Genomic DNA, 22,004 nt, shown 5'->3' on the forward strand with positions numbered 1-22,004 from the left:
CTACCTAACACTACCTCACACGGTGTTGCTTAGAAGCACCAATTTAGTTTTGAACCCTCAGGATAGGGTGGGAAATCTGAACAAATTAACTTATTTACATTGACTCAAGGATGTCTACACAGAGCAGTTGTAATGTTAACCTTAGAGTGTGACATACATAGCATACGGGATAGTGATTATCAAAAGGGATTGATCTAAGTTGGAAGTGAGTGACGGGCAGCTCTCCGTAGTGTTGAAGACTTTATCTTAAGATGCAAGACATGTCTCCCAATTAACTGCAGATCTCTCAGACAGATTATCCACAATGAGTGAACGTTCAGCGGCTTTTGCTGCATAATAAGCCATCCAAAAAAAAAATGGAGGCGTACAGTAGTAGGCACAGCTTCGTTTGCGAAATGTTGCCTACAAATAAGAAGCTTAGCTTGCGAAATATTGGCCTGGAAAAGTGTTTGTGCCATAACTCTTCTCGGAAATCTTTAACGCCTCTCTTTGACCCCGGTGAGCTTAATCTGGCCGTAACTTGTCCAAAGACCTGTGGGTTGGATGGCTCAGATGGAACCTCAGTTTGGACGCAGTGCAGGCGTTTACACTCACCCAAGGGTGTGCCGGTGTTCTGTCGTTAGCAACTTAAAACTGCCCCTTGAGAATTGTGTGGGGCAGGTGTGCCTCCTGGGGAGAGGCCAAGGTGAGCTGCCACATACCCTTTTGGGCAGGGACTGAGAAAAGTGGGTGGTGTAACATAGGATAATTTTAACCTTTTGAATCGTAGGTTAATTTCTATGCATCCCTCTCTGTTCTCTATCCAGGCAAGCACAAAGCCTTGTCGGAGGTCAAGGACACAGTCTAGACAGGCAAAAACACTCAAGGAGGGTGCAGTGTTAAGGGGTGTGGCCCAGGAGGATTCCAAGGGCCAGAACAGGGAGGCCTGGGTAGCCGCCTTGGGCCCCTGGACGTGTAGTTCCCCACCCCAGTGGAGAGTGAGGGTGCGTAAAATGCACTAAACCGCTCTTTGCTACATCTCCCTTATCAAGGAGCAGAAACCTTTATCCCAGCAAGTAACGGTAGGTAGATGCCAGGAGTGAGCTAGCGGGAAATCACAGTTAGTGGAGTTAACTCTTTATTAGAAAAAACAACAACAACAGGATCTGCACAGGAGTATCCAGACTAATGAGCACAGCAACGCATCTCCAGCAGGTCTTGTCCCCACGAAGCAGTTGCGGAGACTGGAGGTCCCCAGCTCCCCACAGCTGCCTAAGACCCCTCTTCTCCAGGGTTTACCCCAAGCAATCTTAGACTGCACCCTCTTCAGATCTCTCCTGGTTCTTCAGGGAGGAAGAGAGCTTGTCGCAGCAGGAGGGGGAGACACCCTGGCTTCTTCACCAGCTGCACTCATCCTTGCCCCTTGGCCTCCCTCTTCTGCTTCAGCTTCTGCCACTAATTCTGGGCATCTCTCTGCCGTAGACTCCTCTCACTCACTAAGCCCTGTTACCTCTTCAGCTTCAAACACCCCCACTTCACGGACTTTGAGCCTTCTTCCCTTGGGAATTCCCCAGCCAACTCCTCCCCGCATTCCTCTGCACCCAGCCAGTCCAGGACAGCAGAGGAGTTTTTTTATAGGCAGAGGAACTCTTAAGACATACAGGATTCGTGCCATAATAGGTTCTGATATTTTTAAACAGTTCCATATTAAATGCCTGATTACCGTTTAGTCCTGCCATCACCTTCGGAAAAGGATGGGATAAAATGTAGATATTAGAAGAGATGATAAGTGGTTCACAGTATTGCCTTCCTCTCTGTGACCTCAGCGGTGATGCTCTCTACAGCCAGTGATCTGCCTCCAGACTGTCCTCTAAAAAACAGGACCAAGCTATGGAGATTTAGGGGGAGCGACCTCATTCATGTGCTTGTGTCTAGAAACTCATACTCTGCCTTGTTTTCAACATTGAAACCTGGACTCGTGCCCTCATCGCTTTGAGGTGTGTTGGCAAGTTGGTTTCAGCAGCCCCTCATTTACATAACTGCATATTAAGTAGAGTGCTGCCGACATTTATATGTGCAATTTCTGAAGACTTAAACGAGGGCACTTCCACTGACATTCCATTGCAAAATGCCTCCGCTGTGCTTGTGGTGGTTTTTTTTCCTTTTTTTGTGACTTTCGAAATTGACTTGCAGTAACCCTGGTACCAGTTGCATGGAAGAGAACCTTTGACCTCCGCTAGATAGGTCTCTCCAAACAAACCCCCCATTGTGGCCATTCATTTGCACGTGTTCTTGTTCTAAACTGCGTTACCCTCCGAACAGTGCTTTCTCCAGATTGGTAGCTGGAAGCATGTAACCATATCCGGGGCCTTAGTGGCATAGCAACAAGGGGGAAAGTAAGCCCTATTTTATCAGGCAGGTTTCTCTTTCATGACTTTTCAGTTGTTCTAACCCCACCCCCAACCCCAGGCTAGCAACTTAAGAAGGAGGGGGGATGAACAGGAGTCGATTAGTGAATATAGTACGTTGGGAGGCATCGGTTCTCTGGCGTTAAAGGTGGGCATCCCAATGAGGTGCAGATAATTTCTGGGAGAAGCAACAGCTCTTTCCACGTCTGGCTGCAGTCTGAGAAGGAGTTTGGGGAGGACACAGCAGGTGCCTCTCCCGTGGTTGAGTGAGGATGTTGTGATCTACCATGCACAGGGCAGGGTAACACAGTTCCCTTTCGCCATTGAAGTCTAGCTTTCTTGCATGCTAGTTAGAGTTAATTATTTTGTGAGTTATTAGCCTTCTTTTTTTTTCTTTTCTTCTTTGCAAGATCAAAAAAGTAAGTCTGTAAAATGTACAAGAGTCCAGTTCTTGTTCTTGGCCTCCTTTGGGTCTTCAAGAACTAGCTAAATCTAAGCTTATTTTCTACCTTTCGGTGTGAAATTAAGTTTGCTGCCTGCCAAACACGGACGTCCCTCTTGCTTGGCGGTTCTCTCTCTCGGGCTTTGAAATGATGCAAACCATCTTGGCCGCAGGTGGTTTGTGATGATTTAAGTCAGTTGCAGGTTTTGTTCTGTTTCCCAGTTTGGAAAGCTGGCTGCTAAAGGCGAACGAGTTCTTTAGCAAAGAGAAATCGGGACATACCTGCTCTGTGCCTTAACAAAAAAAAATAGAGCTTGATGTGGCTTCAAACTGGATTTCTGCATTGTCAGGGGATTAAGCTGTCTCAAGAATGCTCCACTCAAAATCCTCAGATATTAGAGGATGACTTGAAACTGCGGCTCTGTTGTAAACCCGATTTCTTCCCTTTTGTCTTGCCAACTTCAAATTAAGCATGTCGAGAAGGATCATTCCCATTTGGGATTCTGTAGCTTTCAGGTAAAAATGCAGGTAAAGGGAAACAACACCCCTGCTTAATCTTCTTGATGTTGGAAGAAGCAAATAGTTTTATAACAACCCTTGATGGGCTGGGAGAGAGGCTTTCTTCTTTTATATCCCATCGCTGTGTATCTGAGCTACCTTGCGTTTAAAACTCTTACAGTATCCTTCTGTGTTTTTGCAGGATTCTCAAATTTCAGCCAGTTTGGAATCACCACGTTTGACTTCCTGGGATGGGGGAGTAAAACCTCCCGCTCTGTCCCTGTGCCCCTCCCCACTCCAAATAAAAATCCGTTTCTAAAATATGCTTGCAGGGGGGTTGTAGAAGGAGCAGGCAATAGACTAACGCAGCAGTATTAATTTTATCACTTCATTCAACTGGCATAGCTGAATTAACCTTATTAAGTGCTGCAAGCACAATGGGCCTTTTAATACCCTAAGCACTTATGGTCCTCCATTCATGAATGAGCTTCAGTCATCAACCGGCGTACTATATAGAGGCTTCCCAGAGCTGATTGTCTAAATAGCCAACCCCACACAGAATGAAGCCCCCACAGTTTTGCACTAAATAGGATTTGTGTATCTCGCTCGCAGCTACAGGAAACACAAGCTTCAATAAAGGCCACATGCCTCGGAAGTGGCAAACACTTTTATTTTTAATGAAGCTTAGTAGGCAATTATTTCAGAACACCCTCCCAGTTCCAGGTTTTCAATGAACGGTGGGGCTAAAGGGATTGATGGATCTATTGGAATGCTTGGAACGTATGAATCAGCAACTGCGTTCCCTTTTGACGACAAAAGAATTGGGGCGAGTGGTTCTTTTTGTGTGTGTGTTTGGAGTGCAGTAAAACCACCTCCGAATACCCCAACTGTGGGTCGCAAACACCGGGGGGGGGGGTTAGTTGCTGTGCATTCATCGCCATTGTTGGTTAGGTAATCATAGGCCTTTTTGAAAGGATAACAAAGATTGCGTTTTGTTTTGTAATGGGTTGGTAAATACGGCGACTCAGTGGTTTCCTTTGCATAGTCTGCAGGAAACTTAAACCTTCCCTTTTGCTGTTTTGGTGTGTAGTGCAACACCCATCCACCCCAAATTGACTCATCTATGGAGAGAAACTCCTCACACAACTACCGCAAGCCACTGGCATATGGCAAAGGATTCTGGGGCACATTCTTCGTGGAAGGTGCTGGCCAGGCCATCATGCCTCCCCATTGGCTCGTTTTTTGTTCTTGATGGTGACGCATCTAAATTCCCTTCATCCTGTGGGGAGCCTGAGATTCAGACAAAGCTGTTCTCCCGATACCGATCATCTCAAGGTGCTCAACTCCCAATAAGCTGCTTAAAAAATCCAGGGTTCCATCAGGCCTATTTGAAACCCCCACACTACAGTGGTACCTCGGGTTAAGTACTTAATTTGTTCCGGAGGTCCGTTCTTAACCTGAAACTGCTCTTAACCTGAAGCACCACTTTAGCTAATGGGGCCTCCCGCTGCTGCCACGCCACCGGAGCACAATTTCTGTTCTCATCCTGAAGTTCTTAACTTTCTGTAACCCCAGGTACCACTGTACGTCATATAGAAATAAAACCCCATAGCAAAGCAAAATATTTGAATTGCAAACAAAGACCTTCTCAGGCAGAACGTTGATGAACTTGGGACCCAAAAGGTTTGGGAGGTGGGAGGGGGGGAGATTTTAGCACGGAGCATGTGAACTTGCAGAAAACAGCCGTGTTTAATGAGAAGAGAAGGGAGCAGGATCCAGTCCTTCCTGCAACAAGTATATCGAAGTGAGCTTTCTAATATAAGTATTTCTAATATGAAAAGTGGGTGCTGCTAATAGCATCACATTGCCCAAAACATGCTGGGCCTGTAGAGTACCTAGTTTACACACCCCTGGCATCTCCCCTTCCTGAAATTCTGGAGAGCCACTGTCAGTCACTGGGCTATGTGGGTCAGCAGCCTAATGTGGTCTAAGACAACTCCCTGTGTTCCCATCAATGTACACATTTCTGCTTTTGTGTTTTCCCATTCCCACATCTCCAAAAATTAGGGATCCAGACTGGTTTTTATTTGTGGGGGTGACACTTTCATGGCTTTCATCTTGACGCATTTTTGGAGCAGCATAAATTGCACCCCAGCGCTTCTTAATACTGATTTCCATTTCTCTGTTTCTCTTCTGCAACAGCAAATACGTTAGAACTCTTTAATTTGGAACAAATGCAAACGGTTGTAGAACACCTGACATAAAATAGTATTCCTGCTTTTCCAGAAAATTGCAGCAGTTCACACTACTGTGCGCTCGCTCTCTCTCTCTCTCTCTCTCTCTCTCTCTCTCTCTCTCTCTGTTATTCATTGTTTCATGGCACTCTATAGCATCCAGCTGCTTTTTTCATTGATTCTATCAAAGTGCTCTCTAACCACATGTTTACAAAGGACGTCGTTTCTCTGTCTGATGTCATCAGTTTTGTTGTGCTGCCCCCACCGTTTCCATTTTTTTTTTTTTAATTTCTCTTTCCTCTGCCAATAAACCACACACTGCTTCTTGGATCAGTTTGGAAACCATTTTCATTAACCTCTGCCAATTCTTTTGGACAACTTATTCATTGAGTCCCTCCTTCTCAGCCCACAGCATTCCCTGGCATTCCGTCCCAGGGATAATGAGATCATTGCCCATATCTTGTATAATCAGGGTCCCCCCCCTCCCAACTTTGAAATTGATACAGGTAATTCTCATTTTAGAGAGACAACTAAGGTTTTGTCAAGACAGATCAATATTACTGTCCTCCTGGTAGCAGACCAGGGATTTTAACCCTGATAGTGACGCTGTGAGGTCCCATGCTTATAAGAGCATCCAGAAAATAATCCGTTTTAAATACATATAGCCAGGTTTGCCCCTAAAGCTTCCCCATCAAACTGTACTGTGTGCATTACCCTTATGGGAACTTGTTCCTAAATTGGTCAATATCCTTGGAATTGCAAAAAAAGCTCTATTGAGTTTTGGGTAAACTGGGCTGCTGCATGTCTGTGGGCGACACATGTCATTAGAACTGATGTCTAATCTTTCAGCGAGAGCACTGCAGGATTACATAACGCATGTGGCGCGTAAGTGGGGGCCTCATGTGCAGCCTGTACGTTTTAATTACAGCCCTCCAGAGAGGGGGAGGGGAAGATTATAGCGCAGCAGAAAAACCCGAGCTCTTGCAGGCTGGCATCTCTCATGGAGTATTTGGGAAGGTCCGTGTGATCTTCCAAGCGCCTTGCTGACCATTTGGGAAAGGCTCGATCCTTTTTCGGGGCAGACCCAACTGTACCCACTGTATTTCCTTCTGTGTGGGGGGTGCTGGTGGTTATTAGCTGCCTCTTGTACCTGTCACTCCAGCTGACTTGACAGCAGTCCGTTGCAAAGTCAGCAAATTTCTAAGTGTGAACATGTACGCTGGGGAAGGGGGCAATTTACAGGTGTTCATGAAGAGTCTCAAGGAATCAGCATTGGAGATGGAAAAGGAGGAGTTGGGGCTTTGACACACACCTGCCGGCATCCCCTCCAACATTTTCTCGCCCAGATCCGTCTCTGCTTTCAAATGCACAGCCTTTTTGTTTTTTAGTGAATTGAGATGAGCTTATCGCAAGGCCAGCGGTTGGGAATCGCAGAGGGAGGAGAGGGGGCCCGTTGCACTCATTGCTCTGCTTGTGGCCTTCACAGGAACATCCGGTTGGCCACTAGTGAGAACGGAATGCTGGCTAGGTTTGGCCTCTGGCCTGATCACAGCAACCAGGTTCTTACGATTGTAATTCGCATGCAACAAAATTCAGATTCCATGGACTCAAAAAGCAGTACTGCGGCGAACCTCTCTGAAACAAAACAGGGTTTCCTTCCTTCCTTCCTTCCTTCCTTCCTTTTTTAAAAGCAGATTTATACTTCTTTTCTGTCAAAGAATCATAGAATTGGAAGGGGCCCCAAAGGCTATCTCCAACCCTCTGCAATGCAAGAATCTTCTGCTCAGCATGGGACTCAGACCCACGACCCTGAGATTAAGAATCTCATGCTCCATTGACTGAGCTGTCGGTTGTGGTCAGTTGTGCACCTACAAGCCACAAAGTGAGTGCAGATGCCTCCTCAGTTTCATCTCACTGGCTGCCACCCAAATTCTTCTCCCCACCCCCCCAGCAAGTCACAAGCGGCTGTTGGGTTCCGCTCTTGGGCAGTGTTGCTGGTGACATGCATGCCCTGCTCCTCTGCTGCCTTTTTGCCATGTACGTTCTGCCCCGACGGCTGAAGGATGGCAGGGAACGCAGTGACGGTAGGATTCAGTGAAGAATGAGCAGATGGGATAATTGGCAACAGGAAAGAGGGCTCTCTATTACCTCCACTGGCCTGTTGACCTCATTCAATAGGGCCCAATTGCTCCCTCGTCAGACTCCTCTTGGTTCTATTGCATCAGTAATTCTGCAAGCATTTGATCTGGTCAAAGGCAAAACAGCTTAACCAAGGAGGGATGCTACTTGCTCAAGTACATAAATTACTTGCAAACCAGTGGTGCTTCAGTACTAGGAGCCTCACTTCAATTTATTCAGGGCCATTTACTTCAAAGGGAGGACGTTTCATGCTTGCTCTGATCTCGCGGAACAGCTTCGTCCAAATAAAATGTTTGGGGAATGCCAAAAAGCAGGCAGCGTCCTCTTTGTGTTCTGCAGAAATACTTGTTTCCTGCTTTTAAAAGCGTATTGTTTTGGTCTTAGATCTCCCTGCGCCAAAGACTTAAAGCTCTCTCTTTTTTTGTTTGTCCAGTAAAATATTTCAATTGTTCCTTCATTGACAGAATCAGAGATCTGTAGAGTTGGAAAGGCAATGCAGGAATCACAACTTACTCTGAATATGTGCTATTGATAAACAGCGGCACAGGGTTTCTTCCAGAGAATCATGGAACTGTGCTGCTGAGAATTGTAGTTCTGTGAGGGATGAACTATAGCTCCCAGGACTTTTAAATGTATGGTATAAATAGGACCAGGGACACAGGTGGCGCTGTAGGTTAAACCACAGAGCCTAGGACTTGCTGATCAGAAAGTTGGCGGTTCGAATCCCCGCAACAGGGTGGGCTCCTGTTGCTCAGTCCCTGCTCCTGCCACCCTAGCAGTTCGAAAGCACATCAAAGTGCAAGTAGATAAATAGGTACTGCTCCAGCGGGAAGGTAAACAGTGTTTCTGTGCTGTCAGGGGCTCAGGAGCAGAAGCACAGGAAAGGGAGGAAATGGAGAGCGAGGGGGAGGAATCCGAAGGAAACGTAAGCGATGACAGTGGTCCGAGGTCTCTGAGTCTTTCCAGCGAATCGGAAGACTCACAGAAAGGGGCTCCCATGGTCAGAGCAAGGGGGGTGCCTAGGGGGACACCCCAGGAAGAAGGGGCCAGAGGGGACTCAGAGAGCAGCAGTTGGAAATCAGGACCAGCTTCCCCACCAGAGCGCAGTAGGGGGGAGGAGTCCCAGGTACCGGGATCAGGCTGCTCACCGCCAGCGGGAGGAGATGAGTCAGGATTGGCCACGCCTCCATCGGAGAGCGAGGAAACGGTCAAGAGGAAGGTTGGAAGCTGGGCGCGCGCGCCAAGTTGAAATGTACAAGCGAGCGGCACAGTGGGTAGCCCGGATAGGGAGCCAGGTCCTAAAGCCCGCCGAAAGGAGGGACAGGAGTCAGGGGGGTCAGCGTCAGAGGAGTCCAGGAAGGAGGAGACCCCGGGGGGGAGAAGGACCCAGAGGAGAAAGGAGCGACGGAAGAGGTGAAGTAAGGCGAGAGTCTTAAACTGGTGTACAGGGGGTGGAGATTCAGACGGAGCTTCGCCGATCTAGCTTCTAGACGTGGAGCTGCACGCTGCAGCTTGTAAATGGAAACTGAACTTCAGTAAAGACTTTTGTACATTACTACCGGCTAGCGTTGGTCCTCTGTGAGCTGGGACCTGGAGGCAGCTCTGACATGTGCGCTGCTCTGGTTTGCCAAAAGCAGCTTAGTCATGCTGGCCACATGGCCTGGAAGCTGTACGCCGGCTCCCTCAGCCAATAAAGCGAAGTGAGCGCCGCAACTCCAGAGTTGGTCACGACTGGACCTAATGGTCAGGGGTCCCTTTACCTTTATAGATAGAACTTTAGTTTTTTCTGCCTACTGGGAGGTATTTTTAAAAAATAATAATAATAAAAACTACTATTCCCATGCACCCTAATGGGAAGCAGTGCATTAAGAATGAGGCCTTTAAACCTTTTCTTGACAATCGAGAGCCACTCCCTGCTCCTGATCTCCAACTTTGCACTTTTAAATCAGTAGGGCTGTTTGAGGGGAAGTTGACTGCTGGACGCCAAACTCAATACAAGCTGTGTTCTGGACATGGCTTGTATTGTTAGAATTTCAAAACCGGGAGAGTTTGGTTTCTGCCCTCCTGTAGTTCCAAAATTGGAGCCCCATCCGTACTCCAGCTGCTTCTCCACAATCTCCTGAGTGGATCTCAATTCTAGAGGTACCATTTATGCTTCTGTAATGGTACAGGTTTGCATGTGAGTAATTCAGGAAGTGGGTGCACAGACTTCATTCCGTCCCGAAAACTGCTCCCCAAAAACCGCTTCTGTGGGCACAACCTTGATAACTAGATAAAAAATGGCCAGCGTTGGCAGTCTCTAAGGCACCTGGCATATAAGGAGGTGTCCTTGTTTCCATGTAGCCGATATGAAACCTGAAAAGACAGAAATCTCACACACGTTGCATCATCGAGCAAACCCAAGTGAACAGCAGGTGGCAGTTTCCACTGCCAAGCCTGTTCGGAGCAGTAGTCATTCGCCCGAATGGTCACGCAGGGTGTGTTCCCGTTGCTGGGTCACCCTCCAGATATAAAAGATACGCCCTGAGCCAACTCTGCAATTAACCTGTGCAATTGAAACACTCCCCTTGCCAGAGCTGAGCAGCTTTCCACGAGAAGAGGGTGCAGTCGGACGATAAGGAGATCGCTTCCTTTGATTAGGATCTCGGTGGACAGGAGCCAAGCCACCTTTCCTCCCCCTCTGCTCGTGAGCATCGTGTCAGTTTGTGTGCCTGTGGAATTGAGCATGTGCAGAGTCCGTTCCTCTTGTACGTGCTCGCACAGGGACAAGTAGCCCATGTCCCTTGAGACCCTGCAAAGTGTTGGTGCTGACCTTTATACCCTAAAAGTATACCTGAAGGAGCATCTCCACCCCCATTGTTCAGCCTGGACACCGAGGTCCAGCACTGCAGGCCTTCTGGCAGTTCCCTCCCTGTGAGAAGTGAGGTTGCAGGGAACCAGGCAGAGGGCCTTCTTGGTGATGGTGCCTGCCCTGTGGAACGCCGTGCCATCAGATGTCAAAGAAATAAACAACTATCTGACTTTTAGAAAACATCTGAAGGCAGCCCTGTTTAGGGAACTTTTTAATGTCTGATGTTTTATTGTGTTTTTAATATTCTGTTTGAAGCCACCCAGAGTGGCTGGGGAAACCCAGCCAGGTGGGCGGGGTATAAATAATAAATTATTATTATTATGCTTGTGTTCGTGTGTGAGCAGATTCTCCCAGGGGAGCGGATTTGCTTCCGCCAACCACCTCTGCCTTTCAAAATTGCAGGCTGTGGAGTGTGTGTTACTCCCTATTACAGAGGCAGGGATTATCTTGAACCACGAATGCCGTTTTTGAAAGCAGGCCCGTGTCTGCTGCAGTCATAGCAAGCTGACTTGCTCTGAGTCACGCCTTGCATCTGTTTGGCACGGTATTGTCTACAGTCCGTGCTTCTCAAACCTGAGTCTCCAGCTGTTTTTGGAACACAACTCCCATCATCCCTAGCTAGCAGGATCAGTGGTCAGGGCTGATGGGAGTTGTAGTCCAAAAACAGCTGGAAACCCAAGTTTGAGAAACGTTCTGCACTATCTAGGATTATGGGCATGGGGGACACTGTCAGCCCCAGCTGGAGATACTAGGGATTGAACCTCTTACTCTCTGCATGCTGAGCAGGCAGACTACCAACTGAGCTACAGGCTTCTTCTCCAAGCCAGAGCCAGGATAGCTCCGTTGGCAGAGCAATGAGACTCTTAATCTCAAGGTCATGGGTTTGAGTCCTACCTTGGGCAACAAATTCCTGCGTTTCGGGGGTTGGGCTAGATGACCCACATCGTCCCTTCCAACTCTACAGTTCTATGGCCTTTTTTTTCTTTTTTTTGCCACCGGAAGAATTTGGGTGCCTTTCTCCATCTTATCACTGTCTTGTAGGAGCAGAGGAGCAGAGTAACTGAAAAATGCATTTTTGTGGCTCAGCTCCTCCTCCTCCTCAGGCCAAGCTTTGTCTGCCAGACTCTTGGACACGCGACAGACTTCGCAAATGCTGCTTCCTGGGTGAGAACACCCAAGAGGAGGGGTGGGTCCTCAGCAGGTCAGTTGGAAATTGTAGAGTTGGAAGGGGGTCTGAGGATCATTTAGTCCAACCCCCTGTAATATAGGGTGAGATCCTATCTGCCCACAGACTGTCTCGCCAGAGTGGTGCATGCTCTGGTTATCTCCCGCTTGGACTACTGCAATGCGCTCTACGTGGGGCTACCTTTGAAGGTGACCCGGAAACTGCAATTAATCCAGAATGCGGGAGCTACACTGGTGACTGGGAGCAGCCGCTGAGACCACATAACACCGGTCTTGAAAGACCTACATTGGCTCCCAGTACGTTTCCAAGCACAATTCAAAGTGTTGGTGCGGACCTTTAAAGCCCTAAATGGTTTGGTCCAGTATATCTGAAGGAGTGTCCCCACCCCCACCATTCTGCCCGGACGCTGAGGTCCAACGCCGAGGGCCTTCTGGTGGTTCCCTCACTGCGAGAAGCCAGGTTACAGGGAACCAGGCAGAGGGCCTTCTTGGTAGTGGCACCCGCCCTGTGGAACACCATCCCATCAGGTGTCAAAGAGAACAACAACTACCAGACTTTTAGAAGACATCTGAAGGCAACCCTCTTTAGGGAAGCTTTTAATGTTTGATGTATTACGGTATTTTAATATTTTGTTGGAAGCCGCCCAGAGTGGCTGGGGAAGCCCAGCCAGATGGGCAGGGTATAAATAGTAAGTTGTTGTTGTTGTTGTTGTTGTTATTGTTGTTATATGCAGCTGTCCCATGCAGGTATCGAACCTGCAACCTGGGCCTTATCAGCATCATGCTCTGACCAACTGAGCTACCCAGGAGAAGGAGCTTCCTTGTGCTAGCTGGAAACTTTGGCCTTAAAAGTCGGACTCCCTGAAGTCCTTTTTCTCCATCCAAGATGGTTCTCGTGCAAGATCCCTGTCCCTGCAAACCTTATCACGAAAGGAATATTGAATGTGCCGTGTGACCGAGACTCGTGCTAGCAATTTCCTGTGAACAGCCAACTCCTCAGGTCCCACTATTGTTGCCCAGTCAGTCGTTGGGGCTTTTTTTGTGTGCTATGTGTCTGGAGGCGGGGGGGGGGGGGGGAGAGAACAAACAAAACTTATTTACTGTAGGCCCCGTGTCCTGTTTGTTTGTAGCTGGCTGGGAAATGCCATTTTTCCAGAGTCTCAGCAGGAGCAGTGGCCGCAAACAAACGAAATTGTTTTCTATTGATTTGTGTGGGCACGTCACAGCTTTGTGCAAAAGGCAGGTTGTTCTCTTTTTTTAAAAAAAAATTGTTACAATCAACTTTGCTTATCAGGGGCGCTTTTGGGTGACCTCTTTTCCCAGACTGTTTTGCAGCACTTCCTCAATAACTTCCAGGAGAGGTGTATCATTCCCACCCGCTCCGGAGGTCAACAGAAACAAATGGGGGGGGGGGAGGAGATAAGCATTACTCAGCCTAGTCCCTGATAATGAGCGCTGCCAAATCATTTTGTTCTCTTTTCCAGTTATCCCATTGGAATAAACATGGCAGAAGAGAGGTGCTGGGATGCAGTGGTTTGAGTTATAGAATCACAGAATTGTTGGGAAGGGACCCTGACGGTTATCTACTTCAACCCCCAGCAACGCAGGGATATTTTGCCCAGTGTGGGGCTCAAACCCACAGCCCTGAGATTGAGTCTCATGCTCCACCGTCTGAGCCATCAAGGGCCTGTAGGTTGTTTTCGTAGGAGTGTGTTTGCCAATCCCACCCTCCCCTGCTTCCCATCATGTCCGCTGAGCATGCTCAGTCCTCACGGGGCTGTTTTAGGTGGGCTCCCATTTTACAGCCTCCCTCCCCAAGTTATTTTATACTTCTGTGAAAATTTGCAGGTTCCCCCTGCAGACTGGCCGATGCCTCCCCACTCTGTGGGCACGGTGCCATTCTCGCTGCCTTGTTGGCATCTGTCTGTCTTGAGAGACAATGGCGTGCGCCTCCGGGGGTGAAGTCAAACCGCTGCATTAGCTGCGCCAAACTGACCTCCTCGGGACGCAAGCCTGGGCAGTGTGGATGGACGTCTTGGGCTGTGTTACAGAAATTACGGGGGGGGGGGGAGGCACATCTTTAAAGTTAAATGTTACAAATATTACGCCTGAATGTCAGCTTGACAGCTAAGGGAAGTTACCTAGTTTAAAAATAACATAAGATCAACTCCTTTGCCAGTTTCCTCCGTTCCAAAGCTATTTTCCCCTTGAAAGGGACCCCAAGAAGTTCCCAGTGGTGACAATTGCTTGCCCATCCTCGGGGTTCAAAATTCTTCTTTGAACCTGTTGCGCAATAAACTTTGGTCTACAGCTATTTTCTCCGGTTGGTGGCTGGGCTGCTTCCTTTATTCCGCAGGGACCCACGGGCTCTGCCTGACTAGCTGGGGGACTGAGCAGCCTCACACCTAGATTTTTCTGTAACACTGCCCAGAGGACAAGACCCCCCCCTCTTGGCCTTGCTGTTGTGGTCCAAAGGAAAGCAGAGAAATACGTTTGGCACCAGCTTTACTGCAGGATTTGCATACAAGGCGCCATCCAACTGTCTTGGGGACTCCAGATCTTTGCAGGGCTTACTCCTTAGGCTGTTCTACTCCTAAAGATGTCCCCCACGAGGCAGCGGAGGTTTAGGATCAGAGTTTTCTTCCTCCTAGATAGGCCACCTTCCCAGGTCGACGAGCCCCATCCGTCCTTCCCTCTACATCACATGCAGAAACCACTTTCTTGACCATGGGACCCACTATTGCTCTCTTCCGCTCAGTCTGCTGGAGCCAGTCTTTGCATGCAGAGGAAGTCCCTAACTCACAGAGAGTTTGAGACCTAGTGACTACCCTCACCTGGTTTAGCCAGCCAGTCGAAGCTGTTCCTGGGGTGTGGCTGCTGTCACATGCTGGCATCTTCTAGGAGCCACAGGTGAGAGGTGAGTGCAGGGTGGGGTCCAAAGGTGCACAAACTACCCCAGAAGGAGCACAGTATGTTCCCCATTAGAGGTGCTACCCCCTCCCCTAATACCCCATATTCTTGCTGTATAAAAGGTAAAGGGACCCCTGACCATTAGGTCCAGTCGTGGCCGACTCTGGGGTTGCGGCACTCATCTTGCTTTATTGTGCCGAGGGATCCGGCGTACAGCTTCCGGGTCATGTGGCGAACCAGAGGAGTGCACAAAAACACTGTTTATCTTCCCGCCGGAGTGGTACCTATTTATCTACTTGCACTTTGACATGCTTTCAAACTGCTGGGTGGGCAGGAGCAGGGACCAAGCAATGGGAGCTTGCTGTATAAGCACAAGCAATTAGTGTACATATACAAGGGAGATCTGCAACAGAATGTTGCCTTATGGGGCGCTCGTGTTTACTGTTCCAGTGTGTCAACTGTACTTTCCTTCCTACCCCCAAAATAGGGAGAGTGGTCATTTCTTGAGGGCGGCCAAAGTACAGGGTGTTCCCAGATAGCGCTTTGAGAAGGAGCATGATTTCTTTTCCTTCTGTGTTGATCATCATTTCTTACTTTGAAACCGAGAGTTTGAAGGGTAGAGGTTGGTTTGGGCTCCTCGGGATTTCATCGAGGCCTTCCGGGGTCGCACCGCAAATCCTCTGTGAGCGTAGCCTGACTTGCGAAGATCCGTATGGAGCCCCTCAAGCCTTCAGGCGGGTTTAAGGCGCCAAGAGGCATGGCAAGCCCAAGTAACTCCTTGCCAAGATGCCTGATTTTAAATCACTGCAAGTAACACGGTGTGGGTGACGGGAAAACATGGTGTTCCCAGCCCTCCTTTGGCTTACGACTCTTCAAAGCCCTGCAGCGCTCGGTCTCCAAAACAAGAGCGTATTCCTATCGGCAGCTGAAAGAACATTTAGAGTGGGTTTTAATTTTGTGCTTGGTCAGCTCGGATCAGATTAAGAGCCGCTCTACAAGCTAAGGGTGCGTTGAGTCCCTTTCTCTTAGTTGTCGATGGCGAATTCAGAGACAGAGCCCTCTTTATGCTGCTGTACCTGGATCTAAATTCCTGGCTGTGTTTTGTTCCATGTCAGATCAGGCGATAGGGTCAGAAACAAGCAGCGTTTTCACAATGCTTAGCTCCTGAAATCCTCCTTCTCTCCCCCCCTCCCTTTCTTTTTGCTGTGCTGCTTGACTGAGATCTGAGTTGTGCTTACGATGTACTAAAAAGGCTCCCCAAATCGGTTTTGTTTTCACTGCCTACGGGTTTGTGGCGCTTGTATTTTGTCTCTGGCGCATTGCATGCCTTTCCTGGATTTAGACTTGGAAATTTATGCCCACACGGGAGTTCCTTGCCCCTAGCCCAGATGTATTGCACTCAGTTGGTCTTGTGGGTGGCGTGCCACCAGCATTAATTCCTAAACAGCCCCCTAATAGGTTGTGGTGAATTAATAGAAGGCTGCTTTGTGGCTAGAGCACACCTGTCCCATCCCCTGGGGACATGGTATCAGCATCCGCCGAATTAATGTCCTTAGCCATGCGCCACTCATTTTCTATTCAGCCCCTGCTGGCAGCAAGGAAGACTGCCATAGCTCTCTGCATCAGATGCGGTTAGATCACTTGGTCACTCCCATACAGGGGTGCAGCAGCAGTGCCCTCCCTCAGAGGAAGCTGCCTGTGGCATCTCTGTAGGAGTCCCTGCTTCCGTCAAGGGACTTCCTTAGCTCTTGCAGAAAGAAACACAGTTGATTGAGTCCTTAATCTTGCACTGTTTTGGGGGGTGGAAAGAAGCCATGTTCCAACTTTAATAAAGGGTAAAAAAGAATGTGCCTCGTCTTATCAGGAGTGCGGGAAACCACTGTACAAACTTGCCTGTATTTGATAGTATAATTAATATAGTTTGATAGTATAGTTAATTTTGTCATCAGTGTTGATACTAAAGCCATAGGGGAGCCAGAACTGTTTCTGTGTTCACTTTCGGATTCTGCAACTAGTATGAATTAAACAAAGCAGGCAGTGTGTATCCAGTTTTTAATTTGGGAAGAATTGTTTGTTTTAAACTGGGCCTAGGGTGGTGGAAGGGACACAGGTGGCGCTGTGGTCTAAACCACAGAGCCTAGGGCTCACCGATCCGAAGGTTGGCGGTTTGAATCCCCGCGACGGGGTGAGCTCCCGTTATTTGGTCCCAGCTCCTGCCCACCTAGCAGTTCGAAAGCATGTCAAAGTGCAAGTAGATAAATAGGTACCACTCCTGCGGGAAGGTAAACGGCATTTCCGTGCGCTGCTCTGGTTCACCAGAAGCGGCTTAGTCATGCTGGCCACATGACCCGGAAGCTGTCTGCGGACAAACGCCGGCTCCCTCGACCTATAGAGTGAGTTGAGCGCGCAACCCCAGAGTCAGCCATGACTGGACCTAATGGTCAAGGGTACCTTTAGGGTGGTGGAAGGAAAGGAGTGAACTGGAAACCAAGATATAATGGGTGGTTTCTAGATTATGGAAAGGTGTGTTGGACTTCTTGAGGGGTGGGTGTTGGGAGAGAGAATACCTGTGGGAGCCCATGAAACGGGCAAACTGGGATTGCCACCTCTCTCATAACCGCTGCCTCAAAGACAACAGACAAGTCTCATTGCTTCCCATACTCCTGTGAGCTTTCCCTCTGGTGGCATCTAGAATCTTGCTCTTCCTTTTAAACAGAAACCCACAGTGCTCGGTGGGTTCAGGGAACCTTTGAGTTTCCGGGTGCTGCTGAACTACAGCTCCCATCAACTCCAGTTATCATGGCTGGTCATCAGGGTTGATGGGAGGTGTAGTTTAGCAAACACCTGGAGGGCAACAGATCTCCCTATACATGATACTCAGACCCATGCATTCACTGCTAAATTCTCTGCTGTATTGCACAACTGTAGCCATAATAAGTATTTCAGTGAAAGCGCCAGACGGGTTTCTGCAGGTGGGTGCCTTTCCCTTGTTTATACGCCACACAGTGAACGTCCAGCAACCTTAAAAAAATATTGTGTACTAGTCAGGTTTGTCCTTTCTTTCCTTCTGCCAGCTACAGTTTTGACAGGCTTATTAAAACAGGCTGTACCAATTTAGGAATGCAGACATCAACAAGCCTGTTTGAAGGAGAGGTTTTCCAGTCAGCAAACAGCATAGCTGGTGAAATTGCTGTTGGCATAAAACAGCTCACCCAAAATATATCTTTTTCTTTTTAATCCGTCCCTCATTGCCCCTTGTCTTGTTTCTATCCTCTCAGGTTGTAAATGCAAATTAAGATTAATCTTGTGATTATGATTATTATTGATGCAGAAGCTCACACTACCATGCTGGAATTTGCAGCTTGCGAAGGCGAGATACAAATTTCACGAGTTAAATAAACCTAAATGCCGCCACCTTGTTTTGCTTGGCCTTGGCTTTCGGCGTCAAAATCTCAGCTACATCTTTTGAAAACAAGTTTCCACTCCTTATATTTAGGTTGAACATTAATTGGATTGTTTTAAAGGTAACCTTAGATGCATGTTAAATGTTTCTCTTCAAACGCTACAGGGGTTTTTGGAAAGCCCGGCGTATAAACTCACAAAGCAAGTCTGCAGGAAGATTAAGATCTGTCCGTGCTTTAAATAACAGCCCTTTTAGTCTCGCCTAAACAGCCGCTTCAGCTTTTCAGAACACAGATTGCGTAATCCCGATGGCAAATACAGAGTAGTAACCTTAAATGCATGTTGATCGTGTTTGCAAGGTCAAATCCTAGGCACAGCCTGGCCATGTGTCTTTGGAAAGCGGATGTTTTTTACCGCAGTGGGGTTTTAAAGATTGGCCTTGGTTGCCCAGTTGCTAATTGGGACCTCTCAGATGATTATTTGAAGTGGCGAACAAAAACATGGTTGTATATTTGGGGAAGAGATCGCCTTTTTTAAAGCAGCCTCTTCTGTCATGTTATTCTGACACTGGCACCATCTACAGGCTCCAAGTTAGCATTACACGTACTAAATAATCTCTTCAATATACAGTGTTATCTTTTCCCAGATACTCAAAAGGTGGCATTTCACAGCCAGTAAAACAGCAAACCCAGCATATAAATGTCTCTTCGTTGGGCTTCATAAATGGCGGAGGAATCCACCGTCTTGTTGCTCTCTCCCTACTTAATGGAACAGTGAAAAATTAACAAGGGGCTGTTCCGCTCAGGTTTCGGCTTTCTTTGGCAGAGAGTTAAAGCACGCGGGTGGCGCTGTGGGTTAAACCACAGAGCCTAGGACTTGCCGATCAGAAGGTCGGCTGTTCGAATCCCTGCAACAGGGTGAGCTTCCGTTGCTCGGTCCCTGCTCCTGCCAACCTAGCAGTTCGAAAGCACATCAAAGTGCAAGTAGATAGATAGGTATCGCTCCGGCGGGAAGGTAAACGGTGTTTCCATGCGCTGCTATGGTTCGCCAGAAGTGGCTTAGTCATGCTGGCCACATGACCCGGAAGCTGAACACCGGCTCCCTCGGCCAATAAAGCGAGATGAGTGCCGCAACCCCAGAGTCGTCCACGACTGGACCTAATGGTCAGGGGTCCCTTTACCTTTAAGATATGCTGTATTTGCAAATATGCAAGGAGAGTGTGAGTGGAGGCAAGCAGGTAGAAAACGCACTACCCCACATCCATAGAAACATAGGAAGAGGCCTTACCCTTGGTCCATCTAGCTCTGCTCTACACTGAGTGGCTAGCTGTTTTTCTGGGGTTTCAAGCAAGAGTCTGGTCCCAGGCTTACCTGCCGGTACTGGGGACTGAACCTGGAAGCTTCTGCCTGCAAGGCAAATGCTCTACTGGTGCTCCACCTCTTTAGGGAGAAGATTTATCAACACTGGGTGAACTATTTAGAGTAGGAGTAATAAAAAGAAATCGTTATTTAGGGGAATTGAATTTAATTCTAAATTATATTCCGGATACATGTGAGATTTCAAGGGGTCCAAAAAAAAGGATGTACCATGCTATATTAAAAGCAAAAAAACCCTTGTTTTGATGAATTGGAAGAGCCGCAGAAAGATTCCATTGATCACATGGATTGATAATATGGACAGATTAGCTGCATGTGAACGAATTGCATGTCGACGCAAATTAAGAATGGATAAATATGAAGAAATCTGGAATGAATATTTAAGCGATAAGGCGGATAGTGGGAGGAGGAGAGAGAGGTGGGAACATATTGTTAAAAGGGTGCAGTCATAGGTATATCAGTGTATTTAAATCTGAATTGTCAAATTGTGTTATTATTATGGTTTTGTTGTAGGGTCTTTTGCAATTGTTGTTTGTATCGAAAAAATGATTAATTTTTTTTTTTTAAGTGTTGAAAACATTTGGAAGAACTTTCCAAGAGTAAGAGCTGTTCAGCTATGAACAGACTCCCACGAGAGGTGGTGGACTCTCCTTCCTGGGAGGTTTTTAAGCAGAGGTTGGGTGGCCATCTGTCGTGGATGCTTTAGCTGAGGTTCTTGCACCGCAGGGGGTTGGACTAGATGACCCTTGGTGTCCCTAGCAACTCTAAGATACTGCGATTCTGTGATTCTAACTCTGCATTGGCGGCGCGCATACAAGCGGCACTACGATGCTGTTAACCTCTTAGAACTGCTGATCCCTCAAAGATTATTTCTTTCCAAATGTTCCCCATCCTTAGCTGTTGCATTCCCTTGTTCCATTAATGTTTAGTTACATTTATTTAGCACGGATTTCCACATTTGATCTGTACGTTTACATCCTTATTTCCAAGTGGGGTCATGGGTGGGCTTTAGTCAGTGAAAACAAGCAAGACGTAAACTATGGTTTCATATCCTGGCTTATTCACTACTTACAAACTGCAGTTCCCTGAGGTGGGATGCAACGGGGAACTGTGGTTTGTTTAAAAGCAAAAGCGGGTGCTTGTCATCTCCTTCTCGTGGACCCAAAAGGAGAGTGCAAGCCCAAGGGTCATTCAGCCATAATCTTGTAACAGGAAACCATGGTTTCCTGTTGCATCTGAACCAGGCCAGCGTTTGCTTGGTTGACTGCATTTCTTAAACCTACAACAGCATTGGCTAGCTTGGGGGTCCTGTGTTGAGTTGAAGATGTTTGCTTTCCAAAATGTAACCAATAACCCTCTTGAATTCTCTGTCTTTTAGGTCTTCCTGAACAGTACTACAGCCTCACTTGGTTCCTCAGCCCAATCCTGGGCTTGATCTTCACTCCTCTAATAGGTTCAGCTAGTGACCGCTGTACTCTCAGCTGGGGCCGCCGGCGGCCTTTCATCCTTGCTCTCTGCATTGGTGTTCTCTTTGGAGTTGCCCTTTTCCTGAACGGCTCCATTATAGGTAAATCAGGGGATATTCCTGGGTCACTGTGCTGTCTGCTCAAACAAGCAGCAAAGGACCGCACTCCGCAGCCAGCTAAAAAAGCATTAATTGCGGAGACGCTGTGGGATTTTGCTACCAAGCACCTGAATTCTGTGACTGGAACAAGCTGCAGAAAGTAAAGTTGTCTTAATTTGCTTGGGTGGTATCCAGCATTAGTCCTACTTACTCAGGCTTGTTAATTTCAGTGCCTCGGCCTCTGTTTCTTCTCATGAAAAGCAACTGGCAGGCTTATCCCGATGGCTTGCGGTCGCTGCATTTGCAAGCTCACCTTCCCACCAATTCAGTGGTTACCAGCAAAATCCTAGCAGGTCTGAAACGACTGCAGCTCTTGGCATGGGAAAACTGTAGGAACCTGTTCACAGGGAAATGTTTCCTGTTGTGCTCTGATTTCCCTTTAATGCATATCTGGCAAACATATCCTGTTTCCAGCATTATTTGAAAAGGGGGGGGGAGAAGGACAAAAAGATCGTTTCGCTTTTTCTTGTTCTGTTCTTAGGCTGAGGGGGGGAGAGAGGGGGGAGAACACGGCAAGATCTAAAAATTGTTTATCAAATGACTAAAAGGGGGAAGAATAACTCTTTCCTTCATCCCCGTCGGCACTGTTAGAGCAACACTCTGGGGAAACAATAGAAGCTGGGAATTTACCTTCTTTGGGGATTCAGCCTGAGGCGAACTCCATTGGCAACTCTTCACGTTTGCTGGGTATTAGCCAAGGTGGTGCAGTGGTTAAGAGAGCAGGGCTAGGACCTGAGAGTTGTTGTTGTTTAGTCGTTTAGTCGTGTCTGACTCTTCGTGACCCCATAGATGAAAGCACACCAGGCACTCCTGTCTTCCACTGCCTCCCACAGTTTGGTCAAACTCATGCTGGTAGCTTTGAGAACACTGTCCAACCATCTCGTCCTCTGTCGTCCCCTTCTCCTTGTGCCCTCCATCTTTCCCAACTTCAGGGTCTTTTCCAGGGAGAATGGAGA

General features: G+C 47.8%; 1 protein-coding gene across 6 annotated transcripts in view; it reads left to right on the plus strand.

Annotated features, from left to right (window-relative positions):
- SLC45A4 (solute carrier family 45 member 4) overlaps positions 1-22,004 on the plus strand; it is a 105,060-nt gene that overhangs the window by 74,872 nt on the left and 8,184 nt on the right. For all 6 annotated transcript variants that reach the window (XM_081918789.1, XM_081918792.1, XM_081918788.1 and 3 more), the window contains one exon: positions 20,803-20,991. In XM_081918789.1, coding sequence (XP_081774915.1) covers positions 20,803-20,991 — 189 coding nt within the window. The remainder of the gene's footprint in view (positions 1-20,802; positions 20,992-22,004) is intronic.

This window comes from Podarcis melisellensis, assembly GCF_964234715.1.
Source record: "Podarcis melisellensis genome assembly, chromosome: 7".
NCBI classification, from domain to species: Eukaryota; Metazoa; Chordata; class Lepidosauria; order Squamata; family Lacertidae; genus Podarcis; species Podarcis melisellensis.